The sequence below is a fragment of the Pygocentrus nattereri genome, chromosome 9 (genome assembly GCF_015220715.1).
Source record: "Pygocentrus nattereri isolate fPygNat1 chromosome 9, fPygNat1.pri, whole genome shotgun sequence".
Lineage (NCBI taxonomy): Eukaryota > Metazoa > Chordata > Actinopteri > Characiformes > Serrasalmidae > Pygocentrus > Pygocentrus nattereri.
Window position 1 is genome coordinate 3,912,921 of NC_051219.1, and position 19,320 is coordinate 3,932,240.

A 19,320-nucleotide genomic window follows, 5' to 3' on the forward strand; every position below is an offset into this window, starting at 1 on the left:
TCTCTCCCTCTCTCTCTCTCTCTCTCTGTCTCTCTCTCTCTCTCTCTCTATTTCTGTCTCTGGTTCAGCAGTGTCCACTCAGAGAGCGAGAAGTGAAACAGGTGTTTTTCTTCTCCAGCTCTTTGACCACATCCTGAGAAAACTTCTACTTCTCTTCTTGCTGAGAGGCTCCAAATAAGGAGATTAAAAAAAAACAACAACATGTAATTAAATCATACTGTATTTTTACTCTGTTGTTGTTCATGTACAGTAATCAAATGTTATACACACACACATAGAGCCTGGAGTGTTAGAGCTTATCTCAATGGTAATCAGGCGGAGGCAGGATACACCCTGGACAGGTCATAATGTTATACAGCAGATGTTATATGCTATCATGAGCAGTCGTGACAGATTGTCTATTTATGTAACAGTCATGTTATCATTACCTGTAATGACACGTGTGATAATGTTTGATGTGATGACAGGCAATGTCACATGACAATTTAATGTCATGATATCAAACACTGTAGCATCTGACATGATAATTAACACGACACTTACACAAATGGACATAATCACTAGTGGACATGGATAATGGCCATAATCACTAGTGTGCACGTATGTGGGTGTTTCACTGCACGGATGGGTTAAACGCAGAGGTCTAATTTCACAGTGTGCAAACACAGAGACAAATGGTTCTCAATTCAATTCTACAGCATGATTATGTGAGTGCTCTGTAACAGGAGAGCCGCCAAAGTGATGCCTTTAACATCATGAGCTTAAAGTTAAAATGGTATTTTATTTGAATGTTTGTTGATATTTGCCCCCCAGCCTTGAGTATCTCATAAAAAGGACTCATGATCAGTAACTAAATAGTGCATTAATGAACGGAAGCTCATAGTTTTTAGTGTAAGTTGAACCAGCATCACTGAGCTCGTTTAATGTCATTATCATCCCTGTTGTTCTCTCGTTCTTCACCCACTGCTGTGGACAGTAAGAATGTGCACTCCTCACGCACACCGGAAACTGAGCTGTTGCATGTGAACAGGGCCAAACTTCACTCTGTCTGTCCTCTATCATCTCACCATCACTCGAAGGCTGCACTGCAAAACGGCCAACAACATTTTTAGCCACACATTTAAAGTGTTACACATCGTGGATCAGCCCTCACTTCAGCCCTTCACGTAGGACAGGCTGAACACACTGGCAAGGCTACTGCAAGTTGGTCTGTCTGAAAAGTATGCTGAGCATTAAAACTCTTTTTGCGTCATTTTGTGGTGAAAGAAATTGACATCGAATTCCACAGAATCACCGGTTTGTCTTTAACAAAGAATAAACAAGAAATTAAGGAAACAACAACCATCTCTAATGAGATGGCAAGATCATGGTGAGGACCTGTAGTTGCAGGGATGAATAGCAGCTCAGTCTTGTTAGGATTGAGCTTCAAATGGTGAGCTGACATTCACGAAGAGATGTCAGACAGACAGGCCGAGATGCGACTGGAAACCTGAGCATCAGAGGGTGGGAAGGAAAGCATCTTTCCCAACACCATCTCACTTTGTCAAGGAATAAACACAGGTGATTGTTTAGCTTCACAACACTCTGCGACAAGAGAACAGGCTTTTCTGCAGCATAACACAAAGGCTTTTTCCCTGAGTCTGCCAGCAGGTGAGGACACTGTGGTACAAAATGCAATCTCTCCAGGATGCACCCCCTGCATTAGATCTTTTCAACACTCTGGATTCATATTCATACCTATGGTAGTTCTGTTAGGGCTGCTGGTCTTCAACAATAAGTACGCCCTTCTTAGGCAAAAAGACTTCACCCACCAGAACAGCATACCCCACAAAAGGGATCTGGAGCCCATTCGCTACCTTAAGTGTAAGCCACTAAGAGCTGTCCACTTAATTTCTGTTGGTCAAAGTCTATCAAAATCTAAATAGAGAACATGAGAACCAGTGTCCAGTAAAAATTGCTGCACTTCCCATTTATTTCAGTCTTCACACCAGGACACTCCCCTATCAGTAATGGCTTTGGGGGACTATATAGTGGAACAGCACAGGCCAAACATTTGTTAAAATGCCCACTGTGCATCAACAGCAATACAGACCCAGGGTCTCCACTGCTCCTGGGGGGGCCGCGGCAGGTGGGATTCCCTGGTCTTTCTCTGCCTTCCTCTGGCCTCTGGGGGGATGTTGTCGCAGCTTTCTGTCCTCGCTATTGAGTGCATCTTGTGACAAATTTATACTGTACTGCACTCACAAACACACACACACACACACACACCCACATACACATACATCACAGTCATTTGTGCAGTATTTCCAAGTGCTGTACGTCTCAGGTACACTTTCTTCTCTTTTCTCAGGAGCAGCAGTTGGTGAACCATCGCCGTGGCATTTGTGCTGTGTTCTTTCTGCCCTTTTGTTATTTCCCTTTTTACCCCCCCCCCCCCCCCCTTATCTCTCCTCTCCCTTCTTTACAGATTCCCCTGGCCTGTCAAGTCTGGCATAAACAAAATGAAATTAAATAATTAAAAAGAAAGAAACACTGACAGGATGAGCCTATAATCTATAGTGCTCATTTTGGAAAAGTAAATTTGTTTGGCACAGTAACGCAGTCTGACCATAATTCTGATTGCAAATCTGCCAGACAATACAGGCAAAAAAAAACAAAAAAAAACAGCAATACAGACTTCCAGCACCTCCTTTCAGAGTGCAAGGTTACACTTGCACAGGCGTGCTTCAGGTGGTAGCACAACCAGGTGCTGAAGAAGCTGGCAGAGCGGTTGAAGAGCCGTAGGGTCAGGGCAAACAACTTCACAGGTTGTCAGCAAACTCTCGTTATCTTTGTCGAACCCGAGAAAACAGACAGAAGCCAGCTTTAGGAAAGATAACACCTCTGCTTACTCTTGAAAAGGCATGGGAAATGCATGTTGACCTGGACAAGCAGCTATTTGTCCCACCCAGGGAACAAACAGATTAAAGAGCAGTTGTTGTGATGTAGTATTTATTCATTTTTAAATACTGTGCTCACTTTCCCTTGGAAGGAGGGGATACCAGCAGCAGACAAGCACACAAGTTCTAGTGGCTCAAGTTCTCTGAATTGGCATCAGAGTTCAATGAGTCTGGATGGACAATGACCGTCCACCCAGCAGAAACTGGATACAGAAGCTGTGTGCAGAGGTCAGCAATCCAATCCATGCTGATAGTATGACTGGAGCAAACCTACAGATAGACATTAATGGTCAGGCAGAGGATGCTGAGAAGTCAGGCTACTGGCTGTGGCCCTGGAGGAAAGACCATTTTCTAGAGTGCAGCACTTCAATAAGGGCAGCTGGGAGATGTACTGGGCAGGGGCTAAATAACAGAGAACGAAAGTTTTTTGTGCTGTAGTTGTCTGTTTAGTAAATTCTTATGAATTATTTCAAAAGTGGGGAAATGAAAAATGGGGGTCTCTTAGTGGTGTGGAGGCACAGACCTGTTGGAATGGGGGTTTCCTTATAAGCACAGTCTGATCACCTATGAAGACACAATACACTACTATTAGGTTTGTGCACCTGAAACTAAGCAGCAACAATCTCAGATCTCTGTCTGATTATGGAGCAGTAGGTGGCAGCATTTCTTTAAACTTCACTCATCATACACAGATATAAGGGCAGCACCTATCACACACACATACCGGTGACAGGGTCAGCCTGAGTATTAAACCGAAGGTCACATATTTGAACCCCTTATGGTCAGCCTTAATTAATTAACACTCGGATGATTTAGTCACCTTAATAATCAACACTCACTCCTCTGGTATTATTGCTACATCTGTGAAGGCTGCCTGGTAGCATCAATAGCAATTTTCCCAGTGGACTAAAAAGTTAAAAAACCGCATAACAGCGAGCATTTAAAAATGTTTTTCATTTAAAAAGAAATGCTTGGAAACATAAATATGCATGTAGGCTAAAAAAACAGGTTTCTAGAACTGTATTTACATTAAACAAACCAGAGAAATTACTCAGTCATTCAATATAAACGTAGCATGAATTTATGTCGAACAAGGAGGAGATTTCAGTGATGAAAGCTGCCTCTTCAGATGAGCTAATGGTGAAGCTAACATACAAAGAATGGCGTGTTTACGAGTGCATTAATATTTATCTTTATACATTTTTAAATGACTAATATGAGTGTTGTACAGTCCTGCTGTTCATTCTGACTCATCAAGCTGTTATTATCATTCTGTTATGATTAGGAAGTACAGCAACTTAAATTTGGCCAGTTTAATTTGAGGCAGTTTAATTCTGTTAATAGTTTTGACTTTGAATTTAGTCTTCAACAAAAAAAAAGCAGTAAACAGTAAAACAGTAAATGTGCTGGGTACTTTTTACAGCGTGTCTATTGTTGTGCTTCAGTAGATGTCAGGTAACACTGAAAAATAGTGTTACATTTGAGAAGTTTGATTTAGATGCAATGAATAATTTCAAATCTAATATTGTGGATTGTCTACAATAATGTGCACATTCATAAAAAGACTGGAAATTTCTGATTGAAATACTGCAAAGTTATTCTTTGAAACACAGTTCTAAAGTAACCCTGTAAGAGGTATGCCTTAAAATAAATGGCCAATTGCAGAGTAACTGTTATGTAGGTGCTCTGTAATTACAGAGTCGTATGAATCCATGTGATGTGATCAGGTTACCATGTTACATCACAGGTATTCCACAGTAATAATGCACAATAAAATAAGTGGGGTTGATGTAGCACAATGAATCGATTTCATTTTAAGATGAGTGGACGTCTGTTATTGCTGTATAAATACCATCACATTACAAAATGATTTAAAGCTGAAACTGATTACAATGTCACAACCCTAGCAAAGTAAATGTTAGGAAAACTGGGATTTACAGTTTCGTCAGTACACACTTCTTTTTCCACCTGGAAAAGACTTCTGAAACTTTTCCAGTCTGATTGGACTAATAATTATGTGATTACCCATGTATAGTTATCATTACCACATGATAGTTAAATACTGTTACAACTATTAAGATACATGTGTAATTACATAAGCTGTGCTACTGTAAACCATCTATAACAGTGACGAAATCATCAGTAGTTATATTGTTCATGTGTAACTACACAGTGTGTAGAGCCCATATAAAGTGGGACCAGTTAAAACCATCCATTATCAGTCTCTTACCTACAAGTGTGCACTTCAAACCTTGAGGAGCTGACCTGTTTGCTTTTCACTGTTAGCATTGAAAGAATGTCTAAAGGACAGCATGTAGTTGCTATTTATAAAATAGTGATACACGTACTTTAACACCACAGTAAATAGGGTAATTAAAGTTATTACATGATAACCATAACTTGGTGATATAGACAACAATGGTGGGTTTTCCATAGTGCTATTCTGATCATACTGAAAATCACAGGTATGACAGCCCCAGGCTCAGGCTTCATGGGCAGATCTTATGCTAAATGGCAAAAAAAAAAAGACAAAAAAAACCAAACAGGAAAAAATACTTCAGCACTTCCTTCTGTGGTAACAAACCTGTCTGTCGCAAACCGGTTTGAACTGAAAGTAACATCTACAGCATCCGGTTTGTGAAAAGACCATCATTTTCACTGCTTGGGGAGTGAGCTAAGAGGTACAGTTACAGAGTTGTGGACAACCAGAAAGTGCTTTTGGACTTAATGACCAAATGCCTTTCTGAAGATGGAAGTTCAGACTCCAGATCACGGAGCTCCTGTCCAGACCAACATCACAGCTCAGACAGGAGGAACTGCTTGTGCTCCTGTGTTTGATGGGAGTACTATTCAGTCGCTGACAGTTATAAACAACATATATGGAGGTAACATATGGAATTTTGGTAATACTTTACAATAATGGGTTTTATAAACAGCAAATGAATCATTATGCAATAGTTCCTTAATTATGTAATTATTTTGCAACTAAAGAACTGTTGTTTTAAGTTATACACATAGAAATGTTTGTAATAGGTGTTGCATATTTAATTTTAATTTGTTGCTAATCAATTATTGTTGATTGCCTAATAATGATATATTAGTTAACTAATGCTTAATGCTCAGTTGTTTCTTTTGTAACTGGTCAAATTCTTGAAAATCGAGGGCTCAACTGACAATTTCTGTCTTATTTATTCATTAACCACATATTCTCTTCTGCTTACTACTCTGCTAATGAGCTGATTATCTTTGAACGAATCTTCTGATTTTTTTTTTTTTTTGAGCTTTACTGGATACTTTCCTTCACTTTCATACATTCAATTGTCTCACTATTCTTAGGCCTGTCGTTGGATTTTCATTATTAATTGCTACTTTATTTAGCAATTAAAAGGAATTAAAAGCAATTAGTTCATAATTGCTACTTAGAATCCTTCCAAGTAATTCATGATCTTCACTAATTATACTATGCACTCATTATTACCACATGAATAGTTACTTATTTTTAATCAATCTATTAGTTTTGTGTCCCTTGAATTGGAAAATACATAACAATCACCATGGGGGCAGTTGTAGGCTGGAGGTTAGGGAACCAGCCTTGTGATCAATAAATTTCCTAAATTTCCTTCGGGATCAATAAAGTATCTATCTATCTATCTATCTATCTATCTATCTATCTATCTATCTATCTATCTATCTATCTATCAGAAGGTCACAGGTTCAATCCCTTGAGCTGATAGGACGTGACTGAAGTGCCCTTGAGCGAAGCACTTAACCCCCAACTGCCCCCCAGTCGCTGTGGATAGGGCTGCCCACTGCTATAGCCAAGTGTGCTCACTGCCCCTAATATGTGTGCATTCACTAGTGTGTATGTAGTGTTTCACTGCGCAGATGTCCTGTTGTCGGACTAATAACAGATCATTTATTCATCAATTTAGTTATTCTAAAGTATTCTACTTAATAAACCATCCTTAAATCAAAGAAAAAAATCTTTACACTTGCTAATCTCTTCCATTAAACAGTTTTTATATGTAACAAGACTGACTTAGTCCATAGTCAGGGGAAGCTGATTTCTGATAGGTGGAACTTGGTGACACTGACGTCATGTGTTCACCCAGAGGGTTCTGGGAATTGTAGTCCTGAGAGTCATGGCTGGAGGGAACGTGTAACAGTACTCCCACCCAAAGAGTCCAGAACAGCCAAGGAACAAAGCCGATCATAACGCTCACTGATCACACGACCAGAATCATGACCGCAGCACTGGACAGGCAAGAAACTCCTACGACGACCAAAGATGTAATTCAGGAGTGAGCAGGGAAGAACCTTCCACCTAAGCCAAGAAGCAAAATCTGTGATCAATCCAGGATCCAAGACTTTGTGGGCTAGAATGCAACATTGCTTCTCAAAGCTGAATCCCTCCCAATCAACCAGACATTGGAACTCCTCTGCTGAGTCCAGAGGGCAGTAAAGACAGGATCTCTCCCACTCGAGGGGGTGGTATAGTGTCATGCCTTGAAGGACAGGTTTGAGCAGGGACACATGAAAGGAATGAGAGATATGATAATGGGGGGCAAGTCCAGTTTGTAAGTGATGTCATTTAACTTCTTGAGCATTTTAAATGGATAAACTGGGCTCAAATGTACAGTTATGTAAAAGAAACTTTTGAATAAATTAGGAAATTAAAAAAGCTCAGATCCTGAATTTAAATGCCTGTGTCACGATTGGCCCCTCCCGGTCCACAGCTCCTCAATGAGTTGAGAGTGAATGAAGTTTCCTTTGGCACTGGAATCAATCAGAGCTGAAATGACAGAAGAAATTTGCTGGCCGTAAAAAGTCTGTGCGGACAGGCACAACAGTCATGCGAACATGGCCAGCACCACCACACTACATGTCCAGACCTGCTCTTAAATGAACAAAGCCTCTATTCTACTCACAGTCATGATGAGTCACAGTGAAGGACTTCTTCAAAGCCATCTGCCTCCCTGGAACCACGTAATTCACTCAAAATGGGAACTGAATGCTTAGAAATTGAGCTTTTCTTGGTGTGATTGGCCAGCGCTGTTAATATGACCGAATTCAGCCCTCTACAAAATGTGACTAGTAGTGGCGATGCGTTCCATCCACTACTTGCAGCTGAAGTGCAAAATTTCAAAGCATAGTCAGAACAGTATGTTTCCTTTGATTAAAATTGATCAAAACCTCTCTGTTAATCTTTCCTTCATAAAGGTGATCAAAAACAATGCAAAAATTATTCACACAATGAATCATGTTTGTGGCCAACTTGCCATAACCTTTCTAAAGCCCAAGCTCAGAAAAGAAAATTTCACCTGAGGTAGGTTCTTAAAAAAATGAACTCAAATGAAGGAGGAAACTACAACATTTATCAGAGTTACCATTCAAATGTCTTTGGCTTACATCACACCAGCGGCCTCAATGGAAGTAGGAGGACCAGCAGATAAACCAAGGCTCTGAAGTTGAACACTGAAATCTTTACCACTAGTAACTAGCTGTAAATTGAATTGGTTGTTCTTTCTGTTGTTGGTGGCGAGGTATTCTGTAAAGAGACAAACTTGGTCAGACGAGTGCAGGTAATATGAGGAAAAAAAGGGTTTATTAGTTTGTCCAAAATCCACAGTTGAGGTCAAAAAACAGGCAACGGTCAGATCCAAAATGAGCCCAGCAATAAACAAACATCACATTGATTAGTACAGGCACCAAAATCCAAAAAGGGAAAAGTCCAAAGAGCCAAGGCTGCAGGGCTGTATGACATCATATCACTGGATAAGTCATTTAATGTGTATATATTTTTTAGAATAAATGTGTTGATTAATTTATGTATATTTTCATTCTTTCATTCTTATGTTCACTTGTTATTCTTCAATGCTTTATTGACTGCTTGGTATCAGCATTTGCAGGTTTAAGTCAATTTAAGAAAGTTCTGATTTGTTGTCATTTCTTTACTCCAGCTCAGAAATCTTCCACGCCCAGCAACAGCACAGGTCAGGATGGAGACACTCCTGGTGATCAAGCTATTACTGAAGGTAAAATGTCTATATAGATAGATTTGGTTATTGAGTAGTATGTCACTGCAGTGGTTTGTGAATGGTGTGTCTTTTATGCACATGAGGTACTGCATGAAATGTTTACCAGACATTTTATTGTTGAATAATCCATAAACCTATGTGGTACCTACATGTACCTGGTACATTCATGACATGTTCTTGAACAGTACAGTAAAAATACATAATTCTTTAGAAACATTAGTTAAATACATTTTTTGTGATAAGCAATGACTATTAGGTAATACGCTGAAAACAGTAAATGATGCTTTGTGCAACTTCATGTTATGAAAATAGTTTATATCTGGGAACAATTACAACACTAAGCATATTGTATTAAAAATCCATATTACATTCAGCATTCCCTCCCTAAAAAAAATGTTTCAGGACAATTGATACAAAAGTGGTGCAGATTAGGTAACAGGTAAGAAATAAATATATATATATATATATATTGGTTTATGTGGGTCTTGTTTGTTCTTTGTTCAGTAAAACCCAAATTAGACACTTCTAAATGGTTTATTCTTTGCCAAATATATCCATTATTCCTCCTCAACACATTTCCAAACCATCTCAACCTGGCCTCTCTGGCTTTATCTCCAAACAGCTCCACCTTCACCGTCCCTCTGATCTGCTCATTTCTAATCTTGTCCATCCTTGTCACTCCCAACGAAAATCTCAGCATCTTCATCTCCGCCACCTCCAGCTCAGCCTCCTGTCTTTTAGACAGAGCCACAGTCTCCAAACCATACATCATAGCAGGACGCACTACTGTCTTGTAAACCTTCCCTTTCACTCTTGCTGCTATCCTTCTGTCACACATCAGCCCTGACATCCGTCTGCACCCACTCCATCCTGCCTGCACCCTCTTCTTCACCTCTTTTCTACACTGTCCATTGCTCTGGATGGTTGACCCAAGATATCATGAAGTCATCCACCTTTACGACCTCTACTCCTTGCATCTTCACCTTTCCACCTGCCTCCCTCTCATTCACACACATGTATTCCGTCTTGTCTCTACTGACCTTCATTCCTCTCCTCTCCAGGATTTTGTCAAATAACCTGGTTAAAAAGTCCACTGCCTTCTCTCCTAAACATCTACATACCTCCACAGGTATGTCACCTGGACCAACTGCCTTTCAATTCTTCATCCTTTTTAAAGCTGCCTTCACTTCCACCTTACTAATTCTCTGCACTTCCTGATCCACTATCTCTCCCCCTGTTGTCCTCCTCTCTCTCTCGTTTTCCTCATTCATTAGTTCTTCAAAGTACTCCTTCCATCAACTCGACACTCTCTGTTCACTCACTAGTACATTTCCCTCTCTATCCTTTATCAGCCTAACCTGCTGTACATCCTTTCCAGCTCTATCTCTCTGTTTACCGAGCAATACAAGTCCTTTACTCCTTCTTTACTGTCCAGCCTCTCATACAGCTCATCATAGGCCTGAGCCTTTGACTTTGCCACCATTCTTTTCGCTATGCGGCTAGCCTCACAGTACTCCTGCCTACTTCCTTCATCTCTCTGGTTATCCCACTTTTTCTTTGCTGCCTTCTTCTTCTGAATACTCTCCTGGACTTCCTCATTCCACCATCAACTTTCCTTGTCTTCTTTCCTCTGACCAGACGAAACACCCAACACATTCTTGTCAGTTTCTCTCACAACCTTAGCTGTAGTTTCCCAGTCCTCAGGTAGCTCCTCACTGCCCCCAAGGGCCTGTTGCAATTTTTCCCTGAACTGCCTGCAACCATCCTCCTCCTTCAGCTTCCACCATCTAATCTTTGGCTCTGTCTTCACTCTCTTCCTCTTCTTTGTTTCTAATCTCATTCTACAGACAACCACCCTATGCTGCCTTGCTACACTTTCCCCTGGTACCACTTTACAATCTCCAATCTCCTTTAGGTGGCATCTTCTGCTAAGGATATAATCCACCTGTGTGCACCTCCCTCCACTCTTGTATGTCACCCTGTGTTCTTCCCTCTTCTGAAAATACGTGTTCACCACAGCCATTTCCATTCTCTTTGTAAAATCTACAACCATCTGACCTTCCGCATTTCTGTCTTTCACACCATACATACCCAGCACTTCTTCATCCCCTCTGTTTCCTTCACCAACATGTCCATTGAAGTCTGCACCAATCACCAATGTCTCCTCTCTAGGGACACCGTCTACAACTTCATCCATCTTACTCCAAAATTCCTCTTTCTCCTCTAACTGACAACCAACCTGTGGTGCATATGATCTGACCACATTCAAAATCACACCATCAACCTCCAACTTCAGGCTCATGATCCTGTCTGACACTCTCTTAACATCCAGAACACTTTTCCCAAGCTGTTCCTTTAGGATTATCTCTACTCCATTTCTCTTCCTCTCTACACCATGATAGAACAGTTTGAATCCACCTCCAATGTTCCTGGCCTTGCTTCCTTTCCATCTGGTCTCCTGGACACACAGAATATCTACCTTCCTTCTCTCCATCATGTCTGCAAGCTCTCTGCCTTTACCAGTCATTGTCCCCATGTTCAGAGTCCCTACTCTAATCTCCACACTCCTGCCTTTCTTTCTCTCTCGCTGCCATCTAACCCGCCTTCCTCCTCTCCTCTCTGATGGTCTTCGACCTACAGTAGTCCAATTTCCACCGGCACCCTGCTGGTCAACAGCACCGGAGGCGGTCGTTGTTAACCCGGGCCTCGACCGATCTGGTATGGCAATAATATTTGTGATCACATGATAGTTTTGGCACAAGTTTTACGCCAGATGCCCTTCCTGACGCAACCCTCACCATTTATCCGGGCTTGGGACCGGAACCAGAAGTACACAAAGTACACCCCTAATGGCTGGTTTAATGTGAATGTATTTTATTAATCCTAAAAAATAGCAAGGTCTTTGCAAAGAGATTAGTCTACATAAGTACAATGAAGTTATTGGTCATTTTGGCATAAGAATCCATCCAGTTCTGTACGAATACAGGTCATAATGAATAAATCTGAAAGCATAGTAAATAAACCATATATGATCATCTAATTTGGGATTTACAAGACATTACTAACCCCATACTATGTGTTCTATAAAATGAGAAAATATTTTTTTTACCAGTTGGCACTATCAAACAGAATGTCTTGCCCGCAATCTATTCTGATATTTTGGTGCTGTTAAATTTTGGTGCCAAACAAGTTACAGCACACACATGTATGTGCTGGCCACAGTAAATATATATTATGCCGTTAGGATTAGTAAGGACTTATTTTTGATTATTTAATCCGAGTAACAATAAAGTGTAACTGATGCATGACACCTGGTGTTTAATTGGCAACAGGTCAGTTACATGATTGGGTATAAAAAAGAGCATCACAGAGAGGCTGAGTCTTTTAGAAGTTGGGGAGGAGTTCATCACTCTATGAAAGACTGCAACAATTCAAGAATAATGTTTCTCAACATTAGAATAGCAAATAATGTTTGTGTTTCATCATCTATGATACATAATTACATTCAGAGATTCAGATAATCTGGAGAAATCTCTGTATGTATGAACAAGGCCAAAAACCAGTATTTGCTGGCTGTGATCTTTGGGCTATGCCCAATCACTGCATAGGCTCAGAAACACTTCTGAAAACCAATGTCTGTGAAAACAATTCATCACTACATCCAGAAATGCAAGTTAAAACTGTACAATGCAAAGAAGAAACCATATTTAAACAGGATCCAGAAATGCTGCCACCTTCTCTGGGCCCAAACTTGTTTAAAATTAACTGAGTGAAAGTGGAAAAGTGTCCTGTGGTCCGACGAATCAACATTTGAAATTCTTTAACGAAATCATGGACACTGTGTCCTCCGGGCTAAAGACCACTCAGCTTGTTATCAGTGCACAGCCAGTATTCATGATGGTATAGGAGTACATTAGTGCACATGACATGGGTGATGTGCACATCTGTAAACCATTAATGCTAAATGATAGATACATGCTTTGGTAACATCTGCTGCCATCCAGACGACGTCTTTTTCAGGGAAGGCCTTGATTATTTCAGCAAGACAATGTCAAACCACATTCTGGATGCATTACAGCAGCATGGCTCTGTATTGAGAGAGTCCGGGTGCTAAACTGGCCTACCTGCAGTCCAGACCTGTCACCATTGAAAAAAATTTGGCGCTTTATGAAATGAAATGAGACCACGAACTGTTGAGCAGCTGAAATTCTACAAGAACAGGAAAACAGTTCACTTTCAAAAATATAGCCGTCAGTCTCCTCAAATACTAAGACTGTTGGTAAAAGAGGAGGTGATGAAACACAGTGGTAAACATTCCCCTGTTCCAACGTGTTATTGACATCAAATTCAAAATGGCCATATATTTTTCAGACAACAATCAAATTTCTCAGTTTCAACATTTTATATGTTGTCTTTGTAGTATTTTTCTACAATATGGTTTACTTGATTTGCATATCCTTCTGCATAGCGTCCAAACCTTTGTGGAAATGGGGTTGTACATTGCAGAGATGTCCAAACTGGGAACATCTTAAAATGTTCTGTATTCACCAAATTCATCAAATACTACAATTCCTGTGTAGATCAGATCATCATCATTTTGTTTTATGCCATGAATGAACCTCACTCCAACATGCTCTCTATAATAATGTGCTCAATAATTATATGTAACATGTACTTTTGTATTTAAGTAAAATAATTGACTTTCAACATCAACATAGCTGATTTACATTTTTTTTAATCCTTTTTTGTGAAATGTTAGTTTAATGAATTTCTTTTTTAATGCAAATATTCCTGAAACCTAACTAATACTTTTTTGTTGGTGTTTTTATGTCCTTAAATAGAAAATCTCACTGTATATAAACAAAAACACAAAGACCAACTGAGGAACAAATTAAAAACTATTAGTGAAGGAATCTCAAAGCAAGGAATCTCCACACTTCTGAATGAGATCTACACAGAGCTCTACATCACAGAGGGTGGGAGTGGAGAGGTCAATAACGAACATGAGGTGAGACAGATTGAAACATCTCCTAGGAGACGAACAACACAGGAGACAGCCATTAAATGCAATGACATCTTCAAACCCTTACTAGGACAAGACAAACACATAAGGACTGTACTGACCAGAGGAATCGCTGGAATTGGAAAAACAGTCTCTGTGCAGAAATTCATTCTGGACTGGGCTGAAGGAGAAGCAAATCAGGATATTGCTTTCATATTTCCACTTCCTTTTAGGGAGCTGAATTTGATGAAGGGGAAAAAGCTCAGTCTGATGGAACTTCTTCATTGCTTTTTCCGACAAACAAAGGATTTTCAATCGATAGAGAGTGATGACTACAAAGTCTTATTAGTGTTTGATGGTCTGGATGAATGTCGACTTCCTCTAGACTTTGAGAACAATGAGAGCTTGTTTGATGTAACAGACAAGGACTCAGTAGATGTCCTGCTGACAAACCTAATAAAGGGGAATCTGTTCCCTTCTGCTCTCCTCTGGATAACCTCTCGACCAGCAGCAGCCAATCAGATCCCTTCAGAGTGTGTTGACCAGGTAACTGAGGTACGAGGGTTCAGTGACCCTCAGAAAGAGGAATACTTCAGGAAAAGAATCAGGAATCAGAACATTGCTGAAAAGATCATTGAACACATGAAGTCATCAAGAAGCCTCTACATCATGTGCCACATACCAGTCTTCTGTTGGATTTCAGCCACTGTTCTAGAGAGAATGCTAAGTGAAGCAGTGATTGAGAAGATCCCCAAGACTGTTACTCAAATGTTTACTAAATTCTTGATCTTTCAAATCAAACATAAGAGTCAAAAGTACCAAGGAAAATGTGACATTGATACTCACATGACAAAAGAGAGTATTTTGGGCTTAGGAAAATTGGCTTTCCAACAGCTGGAAGAGGGCAACCTGATCTTCTATGAGGACGATCTGAAAGAGTGTGGCATTGATGTCAAAGAAGTGTCAGTGTACTCAGGTGTCTGCACTCAGATCTTCAGAGAAGAGTTTGGGCTGGAACTGGGAAAGGCTTTTAGCTTTGTGCATCTGAGCGTTCAGGAATTTCTGGCTGCTTTATTTGCATTTCTTTGCTTCGTCTTAAACAATACAAATGTGCTGATGCAAACCACAGGATTTTTTAGTGCTTTCAAAAAGTCAAAAATGTCAGACGTCCTCAAGTGCGCAGTTGATAAAGCCTTACAGAGTGATAATGGACACCTGGACCTTTTCCTCCGCTTCATTCTGGGTCTCTCTTTGGAGTCCAATCACACTCTCTTACGGGGCATACTGCCCCTGACAGGAAGCATCACTTATAGTAAAGAGGAAATAGTTGAATACATCAAAAAGAAGATCAGGGAAAATCCCTCTCCAGAGAGTACAATAAATTTGTTCCACTGTCTGAATGAATTGAATGATCATTCCTTAATGAAGGAAGTACAAACATTCTTAAACAGAGGAGGTGGCAATTCTCTCCATGCATCTAAACTCTCTCCTGCTCAGTGGTCAGCAGTGGCATATGTTTTGCTGAACTCAGAAGAGGAGCTGGATGAATTTGACCTGAGTAAATATGACCCATCAGAGGAATGTCTTCTGAGACTGTTGCCAGTGGTTAAAGCATCCCAAAAAGTTGTGTGAGTATTTGTTGATTATGTTAAATGTTTGTTGACCCTTTTATTACTGAGACATAAATTAGAAATAATCTGTTAATTTACTGCTAATTTATTTGTAGTTAATTGCATTGTATATTATAGCTACTGTAGGTATGCTTTGGTGTTTTGGTTAATACATTTATATTTTGTTTACTTGATAAACTAAGCAGTAAAGTCATGAAATATACCTGTAAAATTCATGGGTTAATGTATACACACATGATAAATTGAAGGTGAACAACGAACAAGATCAATGAAATTACTGATAATTACTACACAGTATTATCACTAAGCATTATAGACTTATAGAAATACAAACCATTTCCAAATACATAATTAAATATGTAGTAAAAACTGTGCATAAAGTGTAGTATCGCATCCTTGTATCTGAATAAGCCTAGAGGCTGCCTGAATAGGGAAGTATTTCACAAAGCAGGACTTCTCAATTTAGCCAGATAACCCTTGTCCAATCCTCTGCAGTAGGACAATAACTTAATAATTCTTATAAATCTGTATTCATAATTAATTAAAAATATTTTTTATAGTTTATTATATAGCATAAATAACAATTTACACTCTCAGAAAAAATTACTAAACTACCACTGGAGTGATACTTCTTTTATGAAGTATTGATATGTCTTTTACTTATTATGATACAGGATGATTAAAAATATTTATCTGAGTTCAAAGCTCCACCTTTTTACAACCATGAGGTGCCTAGAAACCAATCACTTACCAATGGAAAGAGGGTTTCTGTTAGTCTGGCAGTGAACATCTAACAACTCACAAGCATTCATCATTGGTCCCAACTGTTCCAAGAAAAAGTTCACCAGCATGATTAGATCTCAGGCCATGTGACTTTTTTGTAGTGGTATAATAAGGACTGTTTATGTGCCACTCCCAACAACACTGGATGATCTCAAGTGATTGATCTCCGATGCAATTTCAAATCACATTGATGTCCGTACAGGTGGAGGAGGATATATTGAGCATATTAAATTATATAACAAATGAAATAAATCTTTCTGAAATCAGATGAATATTTTTGAATCACCCTGTATTGTATAATGTTGCCCTGATTCCATGCACTAATCATCCTACCTTGTCTGCAATTTAATTTATGGTTCTGTTATAAACGCACTTTTCGTAAATGGTGAGAGGACGCTGGCGTGGACTGTCCGCCGCTTCTCATCTGAGATCTAACTATTTTTATTACTACTTTTATTAAGTGTCTATTTTAGTCGTTTAGTAGTTTTATCTTTAGCGTTTATCTTTAGTCAGTTTTATCTTTGTTCAAAATGCTTGTACTTTTCTTCGGAGCGGCTTTTTGATCCGAGTTGGACAACTTTGTTTACCATGATGATCAACTATACTGCTGTCCAGCTGTTAAAACTCAATACTCACTCCACTCCATCATGTATATCGACGATCAAACAACTTGGACTTCTTCGCCGACCTCGTTATATTCACAGAAGCTGTTTAAGGGAGGAAGTTTAAACTTCTTCAGTCAAGTCAAGCTATTCCGTCTCGATGGTCAACTCTGCGTGCCGTCGCACGTCCTACACGTCATCAGAGCGCTACTGCTCTGCGAACTAGTAGCGTTGGAGTTTCCATGACTACGGCTGTTACTGAGCAAACTGGAAAACGCGGAGTGGATTTCAGCGTCCTCCGACCACTCCGACCACTACAGAGGCGCATTTCTCCATCTACCATTAAAGTGGAACTGTTCAACGTACAATCACTTACAAATAAATCGTGTCTGATTCAGGATCACGTCTCTGATAGAGGCTTAGACTTGATGTGTCTAACAGTAACATGGCATCGACCAGAGGCGTTCTCTGTTTTAAATGAGGCTTGTCCTTCTGGCTATTCATATCTACAGAAAGCCCGTAGCACAGGTCGCGGTGGTGGCCTGACTGTCATCTACAGCAGTGATTTGAAGCTGTTGCCACTGCCCTTGCCTCATGTGTCCTCTTGTGAATGCATGGCATTTAAGTGTAATTCTTCATCACCTGTGATGTTTCTTCTCATCTATCGAACGCCTAAATTGAATTCATCTTTCATACCTGAGATGTCAAACCTTCTTTATATTTTCTGTCCAACATTAGCAAATATAAAAATAATAGCAAATAAACACCTCCTCTTGCCGCTTTGCTGCTCAATTTCTTCAGCTATTGGATTGTTTCAACCTTAGCCAGCTTATTGATGTTCCCACGCATGTTAGGGGACATACTCTAGACTTGGTCATCACTGGTTCTTCTGTTGTTACTAATCTGTCTGTGTATGACCTGGGTGTATCTGACCACAAGGTTGTGTCCATGGAAATACCACAATCAGTGTCTTTCACACAGTCAAAGCGGGAAATTAGTTTCAGGAACCTGAAAAATATTAACCAAGAGTGTATGATAAAGGACTTACAACATCTCCTTCAAGCAAATCCATCATCAGCCAATGATGCAGTGGACTTGTATAACAGAACCTTAAGCAGTGTTCTGGATTATCATGCTCCTATCAAATCTAGAGTGGTCACTTTCTCTCGATCTGCTCCCTGGTTCTCTGAAAATCTACGGAGAATGAAGACAGCTGGTCGTGTCCTTGAGTGACGTTATAAAGCTTTCGGGCTCACTGTTCACAGGATCGCCTATCGTGAGCATCAGAAGTCCTATTCAAGGTCTCTCAAAGTGTCTCGCTCGCAGTATTACTCCAAAATTATTACAAATGGAATGGGAAATTCCAAACAGCTGTTTTCAACAATAAACCTCCTCCTCAAACCCCAAGCTCTCCCGCCACTTAAAACCACACATGAGCAGTGTGATGAATTTCTGACTTTCTTCTCAAAGAAAATTGACAAAATTCACGGTGCATTATCATCCTCTTCCACCATACCTGTGCAGGTAGCTTCATTACAGTCTGAGGTCTCTGAGCCTCTGAGCTGTTTCCCTGTAGTCTCACAGAGAGAGATTGAAGACACAATCAGAGGCACAAACTCTTCCACCTGTAATCTGGATCCCTTTCCCACAGCCATGGTGAAAGCTAACATCGCCATTATTAGTCCTCTGATTACGACCATAATAAATCACTCTCTCCAAACTGGTCAAGTTCCTATTGCTCTAAAAACTGCTATAATTAAACCACAGCTAAAAAAATTCTCCCTCAACTCTGATGTCATTGGAAACTACAGGCCAATCTCAAATCTCCCTTTCCTCTCCAAGGTCTTGGAGAAAACAGTTGCAGCCTGTCTTGTGGATCATCTCAGGCATAATGATCTTTTTGAGAAGTTCCAATCAGGTTTCCGCTCTGCCCACAGCACTGAAACTGCCCTGATCAGAGTTACAAATGACCTATTAATGGCAGCAGATACTGGCTCCCCTTCACTTCTTGTCCTCCTGGATCTGTCTGCAGCATTTGACACTGTTGACCATGGCATACTTCTGAACAGGCTCTGTTGCATCATTGGCATCAAAGACACTGCCTGGACTGGTTTAAATCATATCTAATGGACAGAACAGAAATTGTTGAGCTTGGGAAAGCCAGATCTCAGACTCACTCAGTGACCTGTGGAGTTCCTCAGGGATCGGCCCTTGGCCCTATCCTTTTTATTCTGTATTTATTGCCACAGGGCAATCAGACGCTATGGAATTTCTTTTCATTGCTATGCTGATGACCTACAACTTTACCTGAAAGTTGGCTCTTCA

The 19,320-nt window shown here is 40.1% G+C and overlaps 1 protein-coding gene and 1 long non-coding RNA gene across 4 annotated transcripts in view; one reads left to right on the forward strand and one right to left on the reverse strand.

Moving 5' to 3' along the window:
• LOC119263992 lies at positions 1-17,195 on the reverse strand. The gene is made up of 2 exons (XR_005130686.1): positions 17,030-17,195; positions 1-168 (listed from the first exon to the last, which is right to left on the reverse strand). It is a non-coding gene; the product is annotated as an uncharacterized LOC119263992 (long non-coding RNA).
• Positions 5,465-19,320, forward strand: part of LOC108443464 (NACHT, LRR and PYD domains-containing protein 3-like) — a 27,313-nt gene continuing 13,457 nt past the window's right edge. For all 3 annotated transcript variants that reach the window (XR_005130682.1, XM_037540893.1, XM_037540894.1), the window contains exons 1-3: positions 5,465-5,824; positions 8,900-8,974; positions 13,819-15,607. Coding sequence is in view for 2 of the 3 variants with exons in the window: in XM_037540893.1 (XP_037396790.1) it covers positions 5,689-5,824; positions 8,900-8,974; positions 13,819-15,607 (2,000 nt within the window). In the remaining variant the exon portion in view is untranslated. The remainder of the gene's footprint in view (positions 5,825-8,899; positions 8,975-13,818; positions 15,608-19,320) is intronic.